The sequence below is a fragment of the Panicum virgatum genome, chromosome 5N (assembly GCF_016808335.1).
Source record: "Panicum virgatum strain AP13 chromosome 5N, P.virgatum_v5, whole genome shotgun sequence".
NCBI classification, from domain to species: Eukaryota; Viridiplantae; Streptophyta; class Magnoliopsida; order Poales; family Poaceae; genus Panicum; species Panicum virgatum.
Window position 1 is genome coordinate 56,031,867 of NC_053149.1, and position 23,043 is coordinate 56,054,909.

General features: G+C 46.7%; 1 protein-coding gene across 1 annotated transcript; it reads left to right on the forward strand.

Moving 5' to 3' along the window:
- Positions 1-7,553: 7,553 nt before the first annotated feature.
- On the forward strand, positions 7,554-11,737 carry LOC120674343 (proline-rich receptor-like protein kinase PERK9). Its single transcript, XM_039955519.1, has 8 exons — positions 7,554-8,912; positions 8,994-9,401; positions 9,521-9,604; positions 9,685-9,755; positions 9,861-9,937; positions 10,046-10,193; positions 11,203-11,364; positions 11,445-11,737. Exons 1-8 carry the CDS (start codon positions 8,015-8,017, stop codon positions 11,628-11,630), a joined length of 2,034 nt encoding a protein of 677 aa, XP_039811453.1. The 5' UTR covers positions 7,554-8,014; the 3' UTR covers positions 11,631-11,737.
- The last annotated feature ends 11,306 nt before the right edge of the window (positions 11,738-23,043 follow it).

Genomic DNA, 23,043 nt, shown 5'->3' on the forward strand with positions numbered 1-23,043 from the left:
CCATTCCTTGACCACCTAGATTAATGTCTGATTTTGCTTGGACATTAATCGATATTAGAACGCTTAGGTCTTTACTCATAATATGATTTATTTGATAAAGTAAATGTGTGCGTGTGGGAAGGGATAAAATGTGGATTTTCGAAAGATGAGTATGGACGGGATGGACGGCATTTCTGTGTGAATTGCCGATTAGTGTGCTTATGCCTGTGTGGCAGGGCAAAGAAGGGAGATATCCATCTTGTCGTGTCTAAGGACCGAGTTGGTGTGTCATCTCACCTAACTCCACTATCGTGCAAACCACTCGACCGTTGAATGGGCAACGGCCTAGCATAAATCCCACTAGTTGGTGTGATAGCCATCAGGAGAGCTGAGAGCAATGGGTGACTAAGGAAAAGGGATAAGCCCCGAGTGACTTATGCCCGGTTATACCTAAGTGAACGGTCAATGACCCCTTGGTGCATCCCGTGATGGCTAGTCAGGCTTAGCTATGGTGGGTAATGGCTATGTTGGGATCTACACCGACACGATGGTGTTCGAGTTGTGGTATCCTACTTGTGGGTAAAGTTGCACACCTCTGCAGAGTTAAGAATCTATTCGAATAGTCCGTGCCCACGGTATTGGGCGAGTTACGGTGTGGTCACATAACTAGTGTTTCTTTGGGATGGGCTGGTGTGAGTGGTTTTGGATTTGTGTCCGGCAGTTGTGCCGTGTGCTACGACGAACGGGGAGTCCGGTAGCAGTTTAAAACTTGAACTCCGTGTTACTACAAAAACTGATTTTTCTAAAAAGGTTTTCTGTTAAATGAACCCCTGCCTAAAGAATCCTTTTCCTGTAAAATTTAAACCGTAACCTTATCCTTGATTTTACCTATGCATATTATTCTGATATAACCCCCTCCGTGGGTGTGGTTGGACTTGCTGAGTACGTTTGTACTCACCCCACTCTTACTTTTTACAGAAGAAGACCCAGACTTCGTACCAGATGACGCCGAGTAGGGTTATCGTTCTACACCCAACCTTGCCTGTGGAACCGGCCCTGTTGAGATGCCTCCGCTGTCGCAGTACTCAGAGCCCGTGGTAGACCCCATGTGGTTTGCGGTCTGGTGTTACGTCGTAGCTTGGTTAATTATTATTATCATCTGTATCGAGTGTCCTCCAAGATTTGTACGGCTTTGAACCATCTGATGTAATAAATGTGGCATCAGCCTCCTGGGATTGGTGCTTTGTATCACATTTAAGTCTTCTCTTATGAGGGGACGCTTCACCCCGCGCCATGGGGGAGCTCGGCCCCGGCCGCCATGGGGGAGCTCGGCCCCGGCGGCCTGGGGGAGCTCGGCCCCGGCGCCATGGGGGAGCTCGGCCCGGCGCCATGGGGGAGCTCAATACCGGCCGCCTCGCGGTCAGCGGCGACGACGGCCATGGCAAGCTTGGCCCCGGCGGCCTGGGCGAGCTCGGCCCCGGCGGCCAGGAGGAGCTCGACCTTGGCGCGGCCATGGAGTGAGCTCGACCCCGGCCGCCATGGGGGAGCTCAACCCCGGCCGGCAGCAGCTCCCAGCCTCGTTGTTGGCGGCGGCGACGGCCATGGCGAGCTCGGCCCCGGCGGCCTGGGCGAGCTCGACCTTGGCGCGGACATGGGGGAGCTCGACCCCGGCGCCATGGGGGAGCTCAACCCCGGCGGCCTAGGGGAACGGCGACGGCGCGGACGAGCGACGGCAGCGGCGGCGGCGCAGACGAGCGGCGGCGCGAACGAGTGACGGCAGCGGCGGCTCCTTTTTTTCCCCCTCTCCATGAAGGGAACAGTTGGCACAAAAGATGGGTCGAGGAGAGAGAGAGAGCTATTTTTGGGTTGCCAATACCATCGGACCCAAAATGGGTCTTTAGTTTGGGTCCTCTGTTGGAGGCCCATTTTTTCCCCAAATTCACTATGCATGACCCATATATGGGTTTGGGTCTCATGATAGGTCCTCTGTTGGAGACAGTCTAAGAGAGGGAGAAACAAACATTAGCAAACGTACGTATAGTGTGTTACTTGGGCCAAAATCTGGAGTTGGAAGGCCTCAGGTTGGGCCTGTATAGATCTTCTCGTCACGGAAAAAGGCCCCACACGGCCCAGTCTGCCGCAGCTCCCCTTTTGCGCTCTAGCATTTTGCTGGCTACATTGTGCCCCTGCTAGCACAATACAAGGGGTACAAAATCTGGATCCCTGCCAGTTGGTGATCGCTGCCTCTCTCTGCCTGCCTGTATCAGTCGGAGAAGAGAAGCCGATCGAACGATCTCCAAGGGTATGATTGGATGGCTGGACCTCCTCGGCCTGCATCGTATCCCTGAGCGGCTGAGCCAGGCTCTTTCTAACCAGGCTGTTTGCATGCAACACTAGTATGATTGGTTGCATGCATGTATATATTCTGGTCCATCCGAGCAGCTGTTTGGTTGCCAGACTTTGATTTCGTTTTCTGTGCCCAACGCTTCAATCCTTGCTGTGTGAGCCCTGTGCTGCATCAGCCGAGCCTGGCTCGCAAGAAACGCTCGATTCGTGCGTTTCCAGCGGGCCTGGCTCGAGACGTACGGCTGCATGAGCAGAGCCAGGTTCGAGCGGTTGTCCAGGAAACCAAACAACTCGAACGTGCATCTGCAGAGCCCCAAGTGACCAAGTTCAGCGGGTGCCGGCGTCAAGAGGGGGAAAGTGGAAAGGCCCAGAAGTTGGGTTAGTTTCCAGGTTGGGCCAAAATCTCAAGTTGGGCTCTGTCTGATGTGCGATGTGCGTCCAGCCTGCCGCGCACTCTCTATTTTACTCTCTGGTACCTCCTAAAAAAGATCTTTTCATGTAGAAATTTTGGACACAGTATCTATCTTAAGAAACGATCTTATTACCTCTATTTAATATAGTAATTGTGATTATAAGCCGTATCGTTTATTTAATTTTCTAGATTCCCGATAAATACATATGCATTGGAACTACTAGTAGGATCTGCTAAGCATTTGATTGGCTCTATGAGTATTTTCTTATAATTTTTTCTTGAATTTTGATATTGCTTTAATTATATGGATATTAATACAAGCTAAACAAATACTTTTTGTGGGATAAATTTTAAAGGCTACAACAATAATTTTTGGAAAGGATGGTTAAAAAAATATTTTCATAGAATAAAATTTGAAGGCTAAACAAACACTTATTTTAAATGGAGGAAAGTACCTCTCAACTGCTGCCACTGTCCTAGGAGTTGAAGGCTTGTTGTATTTGTATATTGAGTTATTGACTTGACCGAGTCAAGCTACACCCACGGAGTACATGCAAAAAATAAGTATTTGTATACCAAACATGCTCCGTGCAACGGGTCACCGCGCGCTCATCATGCATTCGTCATGTGACCGAACTGGATCTTTTGGCCCTGTCTGCAGGTCGCGGTGCCGAACTGTTGACTCGCGTGCACACGCACTCGTCATGTGACCGATCGCCGAGTTTAGGCGGCCACAGTAGGGACGACCGAGCGACCGGTCTCTGTCCGGAATCCAGATACCCCAACCCAAAGGAAACCAAAGTTCACTGCCCGGCCCGCGGGCACAAATTCTTGGTACCACGGTCTCGGCTGCCTCGCTTATTGATTGTCTGCGCACGTCACGTATGGCCGCCGGCACTGGGCTTGCATTACCCGATCCATATCCATACATCGAACTCGCAGCGATAAATGGTGGAAGATACTCGTATTGTAGTACCAACAAAAATGAAGTGCCCGTAAAAAAAACAAAAAATTGAAGTGCGTTTCCATTCGACCAAAAAGGGAGTAGGAAAAGGTTCGAATAAAGAATGCATTGGTTTGACAATTTGGCGTGCATGCTAGTGGAGCAATGGATCATGCAGCAGCAGCACTGTCGGTGCAGCAGCAGCAGCCGGGGCGGGCAAGAAGCAGTATGGCGTTTGGGCATTTGCCGCATTGGGCAGCAACAACCTGCCTGATGACGTCCTCGCCTCACGAACAAAAATGGATCGACGGCGCATTGACCTCGTCCCTTCCTTCTACCCGCACGCGTTGCCCGATTCGCCTCTAGCTCCAGGTCAGTCAGTTCAGCTCAGCCTCAGCTGGCTAGCAACCGGTGCGATGCGGCCTGCGGGCCACGCCCAGAAATGGACGCGGTTTTTGGTGGCGGTCGGGGGCGTCCGCTACTCCGCCGCTCCCTTGGCTTGGTTTCGTCCCTGGGGCACCAGCGGGGGGGCCCTGGCTGACCACGCTTTTGTTTCCTCCGGTGTTCTGCTTGCTGTCTGCTAATTGTTTCCTTTCAGCACGGGTACTCTGTACCTGCAGCTTTGCGATAAATATGGGAAATAGTATTCTCTTCTTACTACCAAGTTTTGGGACACAGTGTGGTTCTCTTGGCGATAGTGGGCGCTTTGTGAAAACCGGTGACATACTGCTTTTTAAAAGGCTGTAGGAAATACGTGTTCCTTTCACACGGCGTATGATGTATCAATATCATATGATGAAGGCGATATTTAATCGTATCTTGATTTGGTGGTAGGGTCATGGTTTGAGTTCTATTTAATCTAACCGAGGCAGAAACCAAGACGATGCTTTTATATGGGGTGTAGAGCAGGCACTTGCTGAACATACGGAGGCTTCGTTTATGCGTGTAAATTTATATTTTTCTAAAAGGAAATTAGTACTAAGGTACCTCTTCAAATGGATCTTTAATTCGGTGGTCGCATCCGGGCGACTTGCTCCGATTTTTTTTAACGGTAATGCTTCCGTGTCTGATGCCAAGAGAAATCAGACGCTCTTACCCAACACATTGATGTTGCGGCGAAAATTTTCTATATGTAATTTTGTTACCATAGGTATAATGGCGGAGCTACAGCTTCCCACCGGGGTCAGCCGACCCCAACGAATTTTGAGAAAAACAATGGAAATCACTGTTCATGATTGCTAATAATGCTTTCATGACCCATCATTTGATAAATATGCCCCAGTGAAATTTTAACCTGGCTCCGCCCCTGCATAGGTATTACTTGATGATGCAGCAAAAAAAACACTCCAACCCCAATGACAAATATTATGCTAGGATTTTTATATAATTTTTTATTGTGATAGTCATACGATGATGCCGCAGCAAGAGTTTAAATTTACGGTGGATATTTTAGTTGAATAGTGATGTTGCAATAGTGTTTTAAGATTGTTCAATGGGTCGGTATGCGATGTTGCAGTGGTGATTTTCAGTATGTTTGAGATGTGGGGTGATGTTGCAACAACTATTTTAGAATATTACATAAATTTATTCTGGATATTTAAATAGTTGATTTGCCATGTTACACCTTTTAATATAATTGACTAATTCTATTTGTTCTATGAAATTTGTAAAAAATATTTTTTTATGTTGCAAATGTAGTTAAAAAAGTACACAAATATAATCTTGAAATGTCGCAAAAGGTAAGTGTCGCTATTGCAAAACTCTATTTCTACAAATTATAATTCTGATTGAATATTGCATGAAACATAGTGTTATGTTGCTGTGGGAATTTTAGGCCTTGTTTAGTTTATGAAAATTTTTGGATTTGAAGATTGTAGGACTTTCGTTGTTATTTGGCAATTAATGTTCAATCATAGACTAATTAGGCTTAAAAGATTCGTCTCGTCGTTTACAATTGAACTGTGTAATTAGTTACTTTTTGTAACTGCATTTAATATTTCATGCATATGTTTGAAGATTCAATGTAATTGGTACTGTAGGAAAATTTTTTAGAACTAAACAGTGCCTCAGTAGTTAAATATGCTGCAACGAAGCGTTTGCGTTCGATGAGAAATTTTAGAACGGACATCGAAGCGTTAGGATTTTTTAATAGTACCATCACCATCTTGAACACTCCCACTGTCCCTATAAAGAATGGAAATTTCAAACGAAGAGGTATTTGTTTGGCAGGTCTGAGGCGCTGCGTGCCTGCGTCAGGGGACGAATGGTACGATGGCCTGGTCCGGTCTGTCGATGTCATGGTGATTCGCGGTGGGAAAGGGGGAATATCTACTGGGGGTGGGGGGGGGGGGGGGGGGGATTATCTCTTTCCTTGGATTTCGGTGAGTTTAGAATTAGTACAGCGTCCATTTCAGACCAAGAACGTACTGGCGTGCTGCACGGGCAAGGCGAGGTCACGTCATACACCAAACAATCCGAAGAGGGAAATGCAATGGGATCCAGAATGTCACGCATGAGACATCTTTAGAGGATAAAGAAGAACACAGTGCAGTCACACAAAATGGTGGATGCCAATTTATAAAATATATACATCACATGCTTTTCTCTACTCTATGTTTGAAGTAATAGTACAAATTAACTTTAACTTTACATTGTAACTACTTTTTTTTGAATTGAGGCCATCCCCCATTTCCATTGCACAAAAAGAAAAATACAGATGTTCGAGAGACAAAGTAGCAGGAAGAGATTACATTGTAACTACTACCTAACCAGAATGATATTTCCCTCAATAAAATATTCATCAATAATTTATTTTTCGGAATAAAGAACAAGGTAATTCCAGATGTCGATTTAAAAAAAGTTTTCCGAAAGTAGTATATTTTGTAGATTTGCTAGAGTTTAAAATTCTTAAGTCTAACATGGGCGCCAAAATTTCATGATTCTTGCATGTAAACTCATGCCGCCATTACCGGTTCACACCAAAATGATCGTGAAAACAACTCCCGATCTTGGACACAGTCACCTACGGCTACGAGTACCATCAAAAGGCACCACCAAACAAACAAACCCGCAACTTGTTCGGCTCGTTTGCCCCCGGAACAGCTCCATCAACTCGGCGCGCGGGCGGCGGCCGGGTGACGGGGGCTCGCGCTCGCTCGTGCAGTCGTGCGGGGTTACGAGTTCCGGCCGCTTGCTCCCACGGTTTCCAGTTTCCACCACCCCCCGCCCCGCGGGACGGGACGCGGACGCGGACGGCGAGCCAGCGGTGGGTGCGGAGCCACTAGCGACAACATGCACGAGAAATACCACCGGATTTTTTTAGGGGCCGTTTAGTCCCAAAAAAATTTTGGGACAAAATTTTTTGGGGCTGTTTCACTGCTAATTAGGAGTATTAAATATAAATTAATTATAAAACTAATTACACGGATGGATGGGAAATCGCGAGGCGAATCTATTAAAGCTAATTAATCTATCATTAGAGATTAGGTACTGTAGCACAATATTATCTAATTATTGCATAATTAGGTTTATTAGATTCGTCTCGCGATTTCACCCGGGGTTATGGGATGAGTTTTGTCAGTTATCTATATTTAATACTCCAAATTAGTAATCAAACATTGTAACGAGTGAAAATTTTTGGAAACCAAGCGGGCTCTTAGGTTTTCCCCTCGCGCGCCCCCCAACTCCCGATGCCGCTGTAGCTATACTGCGCGCTCTTCTCAGTCCAGCTATCCACCATAGACTTCGCACCAACCCCTCGCACACACCAAAGAGGGAAAAAACTCTCTTTTTTTTCGTGGGAAAAAGGAGGGAGAAAGAGAAAATTATACTCCTCCCTCCTCTACTGTCAAGCCCCGGACACCAAGGCAGGTCAGGCAGGCAGGCAGGCGGACAGGGACGAGCTCGGCGAAGCTGCGGAGGGAGACAAGCCAGCTGCTGCTGCTGCATTGCGCTGCATTGCGCGGGAGGGCTCGCCGCCGCCGTGGGAGGCTCGGATCTCGGCGTCCTTTCGCTTGCTTTGCGGCTGCTGGTCGCCTTCGGTCGGTGGCGCCAGCTGCGCCCACTGGCGGGCGGCCTCGGTCCAGCGCCGCGTTATCTGGCGCGCGCCGCCGACGCCGCTCGCGCGGGAGGCCCGGATCTTGAGGCGCCGCCAGTCGCTGCCCCGCGAGGCTCCGGGAGGGCGCGGCGGGCTCCGTCGCCAGCAGTGCGCTTGAGGCCGCCGACTGCGCGCGGCGGGCGGGAGATCTGGCCGACGGCGCGGACCTGCAGATCCCCTGCCTGCGCAGGCACCGGGGTCGCTGCTGCTGTGGAGCTTGTTGCGGGCGGTGGCGCCGATGGGCTACGGGCACGTCGATCCCTTCCTGCCCCCGCAGCAGCCGCTGCAGGCGGCGGCGTACCACGTCGCCCCGCAGGGGGACTACGGCCAGCCGCAAGCGCAGCCGGCGCCGCGCCTGCCGGGTTGCCCGTACTCGTCGTCCGCCTCGGCGCCGCCCGTCTCCGCGTCTTACCATTCTTCGCCTCCGGCGGCGTCGCCTCCTACGGTAAGTAGCCCACCTCCGGCGACCCCTCCACCGGAGCTATTGCCGTTATCACCGCCGCCACCAACACCATTGCCGCCGACGCCGGCATTGTCGCCTCCCCCGCCTGACGCTCCCCCTCCGTCGCTTCCGCCATCGCCGTCGCCGTCACCTCCCCCGTCGCCGCCTCAAGCCCCGCCTCCCCCGCTGGCGTCGGACCAACCGCGCGTTCAGCCCCGCGTATACCCATCACCGCCACCGCCATCACTTCCCCCACCGCCGCCTCCCGCCGTCTCGCCACCATCACCAGCTCCATCCAACTCACCATCGCCGTCGCCTGCTCCAGCTGTGCAAGCTCCAGCCCCCGCGCGTGTTGCTGCCCATTCGCCACCCCCGCCGAGAATCGCCTCTCCACCACCTCCGCACTATCACGTCAAGCCGCATTACATGCCGCGGTCGCCCCCAAAGTCGCATTCGAACTCAACTCATGCAGCCAGTGGCAGTGGCAAGAACATTGAGATATCGAGGGAAGCGGCCACCACCATTGTAGCACTTGCCGGTCTTGCTATGCTTAGCTTTATTGGCGCCACCATTTGGTTCGTCAAGAAAAAGCGCCGGCAGATAGAGCCTCCGGCGACATTGCCCACACAGGAACCAGCTCCTCCACCACCTCCCAACTACATTCCATCTTCAGCCGGATCCTCACTAGCATCAGGTAAGAGCATAAACACTGGAGTGTTTTATGCATTTCCCAACTTATGGCATCAAGCTTATGCTAATTGTTTGTGTTGGTCAGACGGGTTCTACTTAAGGTCACCAGGGTATCCTTTCATGAGGTACAGTACTGGAAGCCATGGTTTTCCGTACTCCCCGGCCGACTCTGGGATTGGGTATTCCCATATGCTCTTCACGCCAGAGAATTTGGCAGCAATCACAGATGACTTTGCAGAGGAGAACCTTTTGGGAGAAGGTGGATTTGGGTGTGTGTTTAAGGGCATTTTGCCGGATGGTCGCCCTGTAGCTGTCAAGAAGCTCAAAGTCGGGAATGGGCAAGGCGAGCGTGAGTTCAAGGCCGAAGTTGATACTATCAGCAGAGTACATCATAGACATTTGGTTTCGTTAGTAGGCTATTGCATTGCCGATGGCCAGCGAATGCTCGTTTATGATTTTGTTCCCAACAACACACTTTATTACCACCTCCATGGTGAGAACATATTTCCTTTGGATCTATTGTCTTCTAATTTTTTCTCTTAACGTCACATTCATTAGCACACTCTAATTATTCTTCACTTATATGATCAACGTTATGTCTCAAAACTGCAGTAAGTGAAGCAGCGCTTGATTGGCGGACAAGGGTTAAGATTGCAGCTGGAGCAGCCCGAGGAATTGCTTACCTGCATGAAGATTGTAATATTTTGCTAAACTATTTCTTCAGATGTCTCTAATCTTGGATAGTTTTCTTAGCATTTGTCTGTTTTCTTCATCAGGTCATCCACGTATTATACATAGAGATATTAAATCATCCAATATTTTGTTGGATAACAACTTTGAAGCTCAGGTATGCTGTTATTTGGTGTATGACTCAATAAATACACAATTTCATGTTCTAGTGTGATATTATGATAATGTTTATTGTCTAAATTTGTTATCTAAAACTGTCCAGGTTTCTGATTTTGGGCTTGCAAGGTTAGCGGCTGATTCCAATACACATGTCACCACACGTGTCATGGGGACATTCGGGTAACTATTCAAGCAAATCCACACCATCTTGCAAATCTCAAGATTTTATTGGTTAATTTATGCCCAACTTCTAGTGTAGCTTACATAACTATTATATATCCTCTGCAGGTATTTAGCTCCAGAGTATGCATTGTCAGGCAAGTTGACAGCAAAATCTGATGTATATTCTTTTGGAGTAGTTCTTTTGGAGCTTATTACAGGCAGAAAACCTGTTGATGCTTCTCAGCCATTGGGAGATGAAAGTCTGGTCGAATGGGTGAGTTCATTTTTCTTAATAATGTATGGATTTATTGTTTGTCACTGTCTCGCTGATGTGAGGTCCTAAAGTGTGCGTCGATTTTCAGTTTTTGAACCTATATATGTTTGATTGAGGGCATCTTACAAGTGCATGATATCCATAGTCATGATATCTAGATCTACTAATAAATAACATGATTGTGTTGTGAAACTCCAATGGATATGTCTACACTTCAAGCTTTGGCCGTCGATTTCCTGTTCCACAGTCTGTTGACTAATATACAATAAATTGAGGTGGAATGTCTTCAAGTTTCAGTTCTATCATGCTGTAGCTAAAGCTCTGCTGATGCTTTTGCTAATTTATTCTTTTCCCTTAGAAGCTGAATGACCCCTGGGTTTCTTTCGTGACATGGGCATTGCTTCTGGCTGTGGCTGTGCATAAGATGATTAATCCTTTCATTGGTCCCATTTGCATAGCATGTCGACCAAGAGAGTGATCTGGAGGGAACCCAGTTGCTAAAAGTTCCAGGGATTGTAGCTTTAATAAAAGTAGGCAACCTGATTATTCTTCCAGAGTGGCACATAAAAAGTGGCTATAGAGTGCTAGGGACTTATTTAATTCAGTCTTCATACTGCTATTCCGCATGAAAGAAGCTTAGATGGGAACTTGGCAATGACTCAAGCAGTTTGATGCAGGACCAAAGCAAAGACATGAATTATCGTATAACTGTTGTGATCATGCAAGGAGCTGATACATTACACAAATGACACCTAATTGATCTAAACATTCGTTGCAGCCATCTTCTGGAGTTAAGGGTTTCATGTTAGCTTCATATATTGTGTGCATAATAAAAGATGCTGGTTTCTAATCCACAGTTTGAAATAGTTGGAAAGTTGCTATGTCTATTTAAATGAAGAATATGAATGCCATATCCAATCAATGAGACACGGATTCCATGGCAACTGTTTTTGCCTGATGAGTTTTTATGATCTTAACTCAAAACTTCGTGCTGCTGGAAAATTTTCAGGCTCGCCCCCTTCTGCTGAAGGCAATCGAGCATCGGGAATTTGGGGACCTTCCCGACCCAAGGATGGAAAACAGATTCGATGAAAACGAGATGTTTCATATGATAGGAGCTGCAGCTGCATGCATTCGTCATTCTGCAGCGATGAGACCGCGTATGGGGCAGGTAACTTACTTTTCAGCATTTTCTCCCCATTTCTGAACGACTGACGACAAAGGATTTGACCGAGTCTCCTCATCTCCCAGGTGGTTAGAGCACTAGATAGTTTAGCAGACTCTAACTTGAACAATGGCCTTCAACCCGGCCGCAGCGAGGTGTTCTTAGAGCCGCAATCGGAGGAGATTAGACTGTTCCGGCTGAGGGAATTCGGCAGCCGGGACTGTAGCGACGAGTTGAGCCAAACCAGCTGGAGAAGCCAAAGAGATTTGTAAACAGATTCGGTACAAGATCATTAACATTCTTTTTTGGTCATTCTTTACATGTAATTATCTCGTTTACATGATTCTTTTTTTTTGTTCCTCCTCCCTGAGGCAATTCTTGTCCCCCCCCCCCCCCCCCCCCGGAATAAATTTTGCATTCTTTCAGGAGATAAGTAAATGAATCCTCTTTTTTTTTCCAGTGAAGAATATACAGAAAGTTTGGTTCCTGGCATCCTCTGATTAAATACTAACAGTGTCTCACAATGCTCTCTCACTGCTCTTGAAGCAGACCAATGTCCTGTCCAGCTGCTGCCCTTGCACTGCAAGGATATCTGTAAAGTTGCTTACTGGTTGCTTTGAGACTCTTGAGGCTTTTTTTTTTTGCGATCTTGAGGCTCAGTTTTGATCAAAAGTACAATGATTAGCGGTGCTAATTCTATTCGTGGTTCTTACGCTCAATTATTCCGCGCCCTCCGTTTTGTCAAAAGGCCGGGCCGCCGGGGCAGCCATATATCATTGAGATTTGCATGGATCCCCACCTCTCGCGCAGCGACAGGAATGGATCGGTCGGTCGCCGCGACGCGGCCGCAATAGTTTGGAGCGGCAGCTACATGATGGAGAACCGGTGGCAGATGGCAATGTCTTACCAAGAAATACGCGTGCGACCTTTGCTTCGTGGATGGAGGAGCCAGCAACTCCGCACGCCTGTCGGTCGGTGTCGCTCCTCTTTTTTCCTTTTTGCCTCCCTTATTTTGGGTGGGCTTTTAAGGGCCAAATTGGAATAGAACCGCTGCAGATCCGGCCTAAAAAAAAGAAGTCGTTTTTTCTTTTTTATATTTAAAAAAAATTAAAATTTCAAAAATATATGTCCGTTTTGAAATATTTCAAAAATATACCCCGGTCGCCCTCCCATAGGGCGACAGGCCCAAAGTGTAATTTTTTTTCTTCAAATTTGCAACGAAGTCCCTGGAGAAAAAAAGGGGGCTGTCGCCCGTTGGGGGGGGGGGCGACAGGGGCCTGTCGCCCGTGGGGGGGGGGGGGGGGCGACAGGCCCCCCCTTTTTTTCCCAGGGACTTGTTTTGAGCTATTCGAGCGTGTATTCGTTATCATCGTCGGCAGGATCTCGGCCGCTGACTCCTACCGCACCTAACTTGTCCTTCATTAAATCACAGGAAAAAATCGCAAGAACTTCCCTTATTTCACGAGCATTATGAAACCCACAAACATAATAAGTTCACATCAATAGTATCTATAGAAACAAATGACAAGTAACCTACCACAATCATAAACATCGGATACAAATAAACAGTCCACAGCTATCTCATTACAAATAAACATCAGAGATACAAACATCAGATACATCTAAACACCCCTAGGGCGTCGGACCCTCTTAGCCCTCTGCTGGGCACGGACATGGCCCTCGGAGTAGGTGAGAACATCCGGAGACCTCACCTGTCGCTCAGGACGCGCAAGGGGCTGCGGTGTCTGCTGCTGAGAGATCCCAAGTGGTGCTCCTCCTAGCTGTGAATACCCCAAGACATCGGGGTCACCTTGCGCGGCAGGCTCTTCTGGACTCAAGCTGTCGAAGTCGTCTAAGGTGAAGGTCTCGTTATCTGGTCGAAAGGAGGAAGAAGAAGGTCCGGCGTTCGCATGGGGGTAGAATCCTACGCAAAAAATGTGGATGTTAGCGTACGCTCGTATATTTTGTCATGCCATGTAGAAACCGAAATACGAAACATAAACTAACCTGTGTAGGCCGGTATCTGTGGCCCCGGTACCATCCCTGGATACGGTCCGCCAACTGGTGCTGTCCCTCTAAACATTCCAGTATGGCCGAACGCAGTAGCTGGATCGTATCCTGTATGTGATATTAGTAAATATGTAGGAACACTTGATGTAATTTTAAAGAGATATGTACGTTACCTGCACTTGGGAAGAACTGCGACGTCGGCCCGTGCATGGTCGACGGACACGGGAATGACGACGAGGCCTGAGACGACCCGTGGCTGTCTTCGTACTGCACACGGCTTCCGAAGTTGTGCACTACCTGACGCAACTGATCACGCTGCCTCGACCATGCCTCTGTCTGCTCAAACTGGGTCATTGGGGATCCGGCACGTACCCTCGTCAAGTAAGTCGAGCAGTCCGTCTCCATCATGTTGCAAAGGCGAAGCTGCATCAATTCAGTAAAGGTACAGTTACAAACACATGAATTATCTTATGAATATGATTATATATATATATATGCAAATATGATCAAGAGACTCACCGCGCCAGCTAGTGCCTCCACGTGGTGCCGGCCATAGCCATCCTGAGGCCTCGCCTGGTGTGGCTGCGGGTGAGTGTCAACAAAAACCAGACGAGCCCGAGTCCGGGGTAAGTACCAAGTGAGGTAAGCCCTAAAGGAGCTGTCTGTGTGTGGTCCTGTTGGATGGACCAAGAACTCGTCTGCCTGTTCCCATTGGTCCACCCACGGCTGGATCTTGGTGAGCCAATCATCAGAGCACGGCAAGCCACTCCTTGACAACCTACAAAGTGGCACACGAAGAATCGTTAGATTCGACACGAATGTATGAGCCAAGTTCATTCATAATTACATGTGGTCCTGGCGACTGACACGCTCCAACGCGGTGGGCACCGGAAACTCCTGGCGCTGCCCAAACTATCTCCTGACTCTCCAGGGGCAATATGCCTCAACCGCGATGTCATAAACCAGGACGGCGGAAGTAAGCCACAGGCTCGCATTCGCGGAGCAGTGCGAAGACAGACCTGCTGGTGCACGGGTAGCCACAGCCTCTGGGCTGTAAGGCTCCCAGACAACGTCCTCGGGCGTCAGCATGTCGAGCTCCGAAACAAACTCAGGATATGCGCGTCTAACCCGCGCATGTGCCCAGGACCTCTGCATTCCGAATAAGTAAAATTAAAAGTGCGCTAATACATCATGTAACAATGAATAACAAAATTAGATTTGTTGCGATCGTACCTGACGCCAGATCCAGATAGTTCCCATAGTGGGCCTCTCGTCCTCCTCGTCGCCGTACATGCCCCCATGGTAAGGCTCGTGGCTGACAAAGGGCCGACCAACGGCTAGCCTCTCGTACGACCAAAGCTGTAGCAGTAGTGGGCACCCTGACAGGATAGCGTTCCCTTGTGTCTTCATGCAGCCGTCACAGAGTCCACGATAAGTGGCTGCAAGTACCGCCTCACCCCAGCTGTAGGGCGGTACGTCCTCGTCCCCATCCGCAATCTCCCGTGCATACGGAAGGAGAATCCTATCGACCGAGTTGCCATGAGTGTTGTTGAACATGATGTAACCAAACAACCAAAGTAGGTACGTCTCCAGCGATCTGGTCACACTGTACTCGTCGGCATCCGCAGCCAACAGGGCAGGCTGCATAAACAATTAAGATTAATGGTTTCAACTATCAATGGAACATGTGAATTGTAACAATTAAATTTATATATGGAATGAATACGTACTGTAAACTGTAGGAACCAGGTCTTCGAAGGACCTGCTGCTCGCGGGTGCGGGTTGATCGGACCTGCTTCTTCCACGCGGTCAACCAGGGCAAAACGGGCCTCCAGCTCATCCTTCCATGAGGCCGCCACCACACGCGGACCTACAGCCTCCCCGACGATAGGGAGGCCGAGGAGGTAGGCCACGTCCTGCAGCGTAGGAGTCATCTCCCCACACGGGAGGTGGAACGTGTGTGTCTCCAGCCTCCATATGTCAACGAGCGCCGTCAGGAGGGATCGGTCTAGCTGAATAGGCCCAACCTCGACAAGACGGCTCAGAGTCAGTAGGCCGGCCTCACGTAACCTGCAAAAAAACAAAAAATGTCGAAACAAAGGAATACCGGCGAATACATAAGTGATAAACAATAATATTTCATTACATACCGGTCACACCAATCGTGGTGTATAGAGATCGCCTCGCCGGGTGGACGAGGACGTAGCACCTCTAGGGCTCGGTGCTCAACAGCTGCAAAGTAAGACCTGTAGCTCGAGTCGATCACTGGGTCTAGCAAGGAGTCCATCTCCATACCTGCATTCAAAAATATATGAGAACACATAGGTAAATATATATTTTATACAAACTGGACACATAAATACAATAATACTTCATTACATACCTCCCATATTTCATTACTACATATTACAAATAATGAAATACAATTGTGGATCATGACACCGAATGCCTTCCACGAGCAATTCTCGCCGATGCTCGTCTGAACGTAGGAGGTGCTCCATCTCTCTTTTTTTCTGGATTTTTGGTGGAATTTTCGGGCTCAAATGAGGAGGGAAGGGGAGGGCTGGAACTTTTATAGGGGGTGGTACCCCGGTCGCCCGGGGGGGGGGGGGGGGGGCGACAGGCCCCCCTGCCGCGCTGCCGCGCCCGTGGGCTAGGCCCAGCGGCGGTCGCTCGTGGGCCGGGCGACAGGCCCCTGTCGCCCGTTGGGGGGGCGACAGGGCCTTTTTTTTTCTTTTTTTTTCCAGGGACCTCATTACGATTTTGAAAAAAAAATACACTTAAGGCCTGTCGCCCTATGGGGGGCGACCGGAGGATATTTTTGAAATATTTCAAAACGGACATATATTTTTGAAATTTTATTTTTTTTTAAATATAAAAAAACGCAAAAAAGAAGGCCTGCCTGAGAGCCCAAGTAGCAGACTGCAGTCCACTTAACAGCAAATCAAATCGCTCCGCTCCAAAAGGTAAACCAATGCCACTCAAAATCCTGAAATGGCACTTAGGAAAATGAAATCGAACCAGTTTCTCTACCTTTCCAGAGAGAAATCACCTTGGAACTGAACATACATGAAGCAGCACAGCTAGAAAATTTTTCCAATCAGAAGGCAAATCTACTTATCATCGATGGATGTTGTCGCATACATGAACTAGAGTTCACATCTGCAGACTGTGTGCCAACCCAACCACCCGTGAAAACAACTCCAGAATAGGAGTACTGTATCTCAAACAAACAAGAAACAACTACATTCGTGTTTGCATCATGATAAGATGTGTATCTCAAACAAATAAGAAACAACTACATTCATTTTCTTCAGCCCGTTCAAAAAAAAAATCCATTTCTAAAAAAATCATTTTCTTCAGCAGACGCAACTTTGAGAGAAGTCAAACTTTCAAGTAAGCAACATTATTGTCTATTGTGCAACTTATACTTAGCTTGTGATTAATATTTGCTCTAACAACTTTAACCTTGTATGGCACAACTTTAACCTAGTATGATCGGGCATTGGTTTTTGCCATGTAATTTTATAGTTATCTGCAGCTTTCATATTGTTTGTCAAATCCCAACTTCAATTTGAGCTAAGAGTTTGGGCAATATGGGTGATGCTTTCATTGTTGTCACTTTGCAAAATTGACAATGTATATTAATCTTTAAGATGAAAATTACAATATACTACCTCCGTCCACAAATAAGTGTCCTTTTAGTTTTGTCCTAGGTCAAGTTTTACCAATTTTGAATAAATTTGTAGAAAATAGTACTAATATCTATGGTACCAAATGTGTATCATTAGATTCATCTTGGAATATATTTTCATAGTATACATATTTAGTACTATAAATATTGATATTGTTATCAACAGTGGCGAAGCTAGAGCGAAACGAAGGGGTGCGGGATTTTATCTAGTCTGCTTAGTCATGTGGATATCTTTTTGAAACAAATAAAGTACTTACCTTGGTCTAAATGTATATGACATCATTGACTTTCCGCAAATATTATTTATTTTGGTATCATTTATTTTATTATTATATACCTAAGTACTTCTATTTTTTTATATTTTTAGTAAATCCAAGGGTTAAATATCATGCAAAAGTTAACGGCATGATATACTTAAAATGAAGGTAGTACCATTGTAGTAAAGCCAATATGGAACTAGTGGATAATTACCATCAAAATCTTGTGGTAATGGTTTACTTCACATATACAAAAGCCCTAAAACAATCTCTCTGTGACTCGTAGATTACCATTATAAGAAGGGGGACTTTTCAAAATGCTACTGTCTCCAGGCCCCAAATAGTTTGTCTTATGTCAACTATTTTAATCTTTGACTACAAATAACATTTTAACATTTTATATGTTTGTGAGTGCATCTAGGCCCTAATGGGTTTTGGTGAGTTGAATGATAACATGATTAAAGGACTAACGATATTATTGAAGTTGTCATGAGCAGGAAATTGTTTGCAAATCAATTATTGTTATTAGCTCATGTGATATAGAATCAAACAAAAAGCAAATACTAGTGAAAGTCTGTGAAGAGAAACAAGAAACAAGTGTTCATGCAATGACAACAAGTGGTTTCTATATATATGGCTTGGCACATTTGAGGTACAAATTGTTGAAAGCATTATTGTAAGGCTTCATGGGTTAATAAAAATAAAAAAGACATACACTTGTGAGCTAGATTTATTGGTCTTATTTATGGAAGCTTGCAATGCGTGAAATATGGTTATTATTCATGATTACAACGCAAGACAAAGAAATGAAGATATGAGAATGAAATATGGAATTCATTGTTGGTGTGCAAAACTTAACATGGCAAGGGTAAGTGATGAAGAAACCAACCGAGATAACTAGTGCGAGGGACTAAGCGAGCTTTGGTGGAGCGATGGCTCACCATGTGTGCGAATTGCTAAGGTGAAGTGCTAGTATCCGTGGGGTGTTACAGGCTATCGAGACAACTCAACCGACACATAATGGTCTGCAGCAGTTTGTAAACAGTAGTGGGAAGTCAGATCCTGCAGCGAATTCCACTACTATAGGATACTGTATCTCAACCTTTCGCTTGTGTTCCGCCGTCAACCTAAAGACAGTGTCATTATTGGACATCCAAATAAGTTAAATTTCACTACTCAATCCTGGAATTCTTATACATACTCCGTGAAAGAACTGAGAGAATTCATCTATCTACAAAAAAAGCAACTACACAAACAATTTCATGTTGCCTATTATCCATGAATGAAACTCATATTAATCGGTGCTCAATCCTAATATCATTCCCGCTACTCAATCCTAGTACGATGCTCAATCCTAATATCATTCACGTTCAAATCGCGAGCAGAGTACCATCTACGTGTCATCCATAACTGTAATCATGAGTACACTATCAACTAAAACACCATTTCTCAAATCAATACCCAAACCCTAATCACCTTCAACCACTAATGACTACTAATGTACATGGGCAAAGGAAGAAAAAATAGGGGCAATACCTTCGGGGGAGGATGGGGAACGATTTCCCCCACTTTTCCCTCCGCAAAACACCGGATTTTAGGGGGATTGGGGGGGGGGGGGGGGGCGAATGGCCGGCGGCGACTTGAGCACGCCGCTCTGCTCGGGCTGGAGGGGGAAGAAAGGAAGGGTGGGGGAGGAGGGGGCTTGCACGGGCCCAGGAGGGGGGGGGGGCTCTGCTCGCTCTGCTCCGCATGTGGCGCGACAGGCGTGTCCACGTCGACAGCCTGCGTGGCGCACGCAGTGGCCCGCTGCCAGCGTGGCGGCTCTGTCCCGCCACCTGGACTGGCGCAACAGAGGCTAATTGTCGCGACAGTACGGCTGGCACGACCAAACGGGCTATGGGGCAAAAATAAAATGCCAACCGGGTTAAACTTAAAATATTATTAAATAAAAGGTTAAAATAATTCCTACTCGTCGGCCGTTCTCCGTATCGGATGTTGTATTGTGGGCCTAGTCGAGTGGATGAGGACGTGGAGATTCGGACTGGGCCTTTTTTTATTTCTTCTTTTCGAGGGTCGGTGGTGTTGGGTTGGGAAGACTCTTTCTTTTCCTACTGGGCTTCCAGGTTCCATGCGTCTCAGCCTGGAAGATATGATTGGGCCAGGCCTTTCTCCTGGGAGCATTTAGTCTTGGGCTCTGTCGTCGGCAATGCTGATACCATTTTGTTGTAGCGTCTCCCATGGTGATGTATGTATGGTCACTGATCCGGATTCCTGCGAGTTTGGAGGAGATTGCATGTAATGAGGAATTGGGTCTTGCTGAAGATTGCTGCATCCAAAGATGATCCTATATGATGACATTTTAGGAGATACCAAGTCCTTTGTGTAAGTGCATCTAGGCCCCTAATGGGTTTTGGTGAGTTGTATGACAACGTGATTAAAGGACTAATGTTTCATTTGAGATATCATGAGCAAGGATTTATGAGAATATTGTTATATAGTGGCTCATGTATGAAGGAATCAAATAAAAGAGGATTTATTGTTGAAAGTCAAGCATGTTGTGAAGGAAAACAAGAGACAAGTGTTCATAAAATATTATTGAAATGGTCTCTATTTATGGCTTGTCACATTTGAGTTACAAAAATATTGAAAACACTGTTGCAAGGCTTCATGAAAAGAAGAAGAGACATACACTAGTGAGCTATATATAGGTCTCATTTGTGGAAGCTTGCAATGCATGGAATATGGCTATCATTCATGACTTCAAAGCAAGACAAGCACCTCTTGAATTAAGAAAGAAACAAATGTTCATGTGCTAGTTGATGGCTTCTAAATATGACTTGTCAAAATGAAGCATACTTTGTCTAAGGAATTTAAGGTTCATGATTTACAAAGCAAGACAAAGAAATGAGGATATGAGAATGGAATATGGAATTCATTGTTGGTGTGCAAAGCTTAACTCAACATGGCAAGGGTAAGTGATGAAGAAACCAACCGGATGACTAGTGCGAGGGACTAAGCAAGCTTTGGTGGAGTGACGACTCACCATGTGTGCGGATTGCTAAGGTGAAGTGCTAGTGTCCGTGGGGTGTTCGAAGGATCATATCCAAGTCTCGTTGTGAGAAGCAATGCAATGCATCAAATATCATATTGGGGTGACTTGAAGATCCAAGGATAGTTTTGCAAGATTTATTGGGACTCTAAGTCACTAGCTCAAGTATGGATTTGCTCAAGAGAGAAGATTATGCATTGTTGAAATCCCAAGTTGAAGAAAATCAAAGTATGGCAAATATGAAGTGGTTCAAGACTCAAGTGGATGAAATGTGTTTTAAATTTAATCTTGAGTATAGGTATGTCGTACTATCAAGAGGGATGCAACATTGATTATTTGACTCGGTCAAAAGTGCTCATAGTTAACCCAAGTGAGGATCCTGAGAGAAAACCCTTGAGAACTAACTTAGAAACACTTGAATGATCAAGGCATGACTTGATGGATCAAGTGGAGGCTTGTAAACAGGATTTGGGCTTCTCTGGCCTGGACCAGTCCGACCGGTCTGGCGACCGGTCTGACCGGTCAGGGCCCAACGACTAGTTGGTTTGAACTGACCGGTCTGACCGGTCGGGAGGACCGGTCTGACCGGTTTACACTGACAGAAGCAACGGCTAGTTTTTGGGAGTGGGGTATTTATACCCCTCAGCCCTCTCTTGTGAGGGTTGCTGGTTCTAGGTTTTCATTTGAGCTTCTTGAGGCTTCTTCTTGACCAGCTAGCTCTCCCCAACACTCTTTGTGAGTTGTGCTAACTAGATTTCATATCTTTGGTTTGGGTTGAGAGATTGAGTGGTTGTGAGATTGTTGAGCATTGTGAGAGCTCCATTTCGAGCTGTTGAGAGCATCCATAGCTTGAGCACTCTTGATTTCGTCAAAGATTCGTTTTTGCATTTGTTACTCTTGGAGGCTTGCCTTCTAGACGGCTAGGTGTCGCCGGCTAGCTCCCAACGGTGTGGTGAGCAGCGGCAAGTTTGTGCGGGCGTGATCTTGCCCCCTTGGTGGAAAAGGATCAAGCTAGTGGAAAGGAGGAAGTGGTTGAAAAAGACCCAACTCAAAGAGATCGAGTTGCAAGAGACTCACGCCCAACGAGTTCCTCAACGGAGACGTAGGATTCACGGTGGTGAATCTGAACTTCGGGAAACAAATCCTTGTGTCTCCTTTGTGGTTTGCCTCACTACTCATTTCTCTAGCTATTACTTTGTGCTTCCGCTTCGATCTACTTGGTGGTGGTGTTTTTGTGTGGGCAGGAACTATAAACATACTTGATATCATCTACAAAGACACTACACCAAGTTACATTTGAGCTAGAGTTGAAGAGGGGAGAAACCCTGATTTGTGCAGGTTCTGCGTGTGACCGGTCTGACCGGTCACTCCAACCGGTTGGCTATTTTGTTCTGCAGTCTAAGTGTTAGACCGGTCTGACCGGTCAGTGTGCTGACAGAGTGTTTAAGTGTTGAAATTTGCAGAATTTGTTGAACGCCTATTCATCCCCCTCTAGGCGACATCCAAGGTCCTTTCACTTTGAATCTTTGACCAATTGATCGTGTATTCGTGTGGGGTATGTGCGCCAAGACAGGGAATACATAAATACCTAATTAAACTTAAGAAGAAATAACTGCTCTAAAGAACATGGTTTTTGTTCACCCATCCGTTCATTTCATGATGCCTCTCCGGCTGAGCGTGTGGCAAGCCAAACGCAAACTACTGGAAACGAAAGGGGACAAAAGATTAAAACGCCATTCATCATTCATTCATCACACATTTACGTTCGACTTCCTTAGCTGGAGCCTGGGAGCCATCGGTGTTAGCACTTTCCCCTGACACGCAATGCAAACACCAGCATTCAGAAAGGCAACCGCCTGACGTTACATCCCATTGCTCTGGTGAACCGCGGCGCGACCCCAAGTCGATCCCCAGTGAGATCATTTTTTATGTTGGATCAATTATTTCACTTCCACAGTAAAATTAACCTGTCACATATTTCATAAGAGAGAAGTGAGTTTACGACCTACTCGTGAGCAGTTAGAAACTAACCACTCGCACAAATACAAGAAGACATGTTAAAGAAACAAAATCAAAACATGTTTGGCTTGGTTTTGTTTTGAAGATCTCATCATGAAAATAACAACAGTGTAAATGAATTTATTTTGAATATCTAGTTTGAACTCTAGGGATTTGTTTCCTTCTATAATCTCTATTGGCGTAGAATTTAGTGTGGCCGTTGCTTTGTTTTTTTAATTAAGGTGCATGCCGTTGCGGGTGGTTTGTTTCTGATTTTGGACATACTAATATTTTTAGTATCTTAAGGCAGACGCCGGACAGACACGTTGCCCCGGGCACCTTTTGCCTCCGATGCAGCAGGCGGCTTCGGCGACAGGACGAACTCCAGTAGCGCGAGAGACCTGGAACAGCCCCCCGAAAGCACAGCTGACAGCCGGTACCGTGCGTGCCGCTCGAACCAGCAGGGAAAATAGCAAAACAATTTATTATTTCTAAGATAAGACAATTTGTTCGTGAGAACGGTCGATGGTAGTCCAGAGGAAATAATTCATAGTAATAGGATACGTAGGGATGAAGCATACGTGAGGTCTGTAACCTGTAAGAAATGAAAACAAATTTGGGAGGATAATGTCCCGAGTTAAAAACGCTACTAGCTGTTACGCAGGCTCGGGTTGGTA

Bases quoted from the DNA above. Each gene is read 5' to 3' on its own strand.
- LOC120674343 (XM_039955519.1), top strand. From the start codon at position 8,015: ATGGGCTACGGGCACGTCGATCCCTTCCTGCCCCCGCAGCAGCCGCTG. The intron at 9,605-9,684 runs GTAATATTTTGC...TTTCTTCATCAG, and splicing joins TGCTTACCTGCATGAAGATT to GTCATCCACGTATTATACAT. The intron at 11,365-11,444 runs GTAACTTACTTT...CTCATCTCCCAG, and splicing joins TGAGACCGCGTATGGGGCAG to GTGGTTAGAGCACTAGATAG.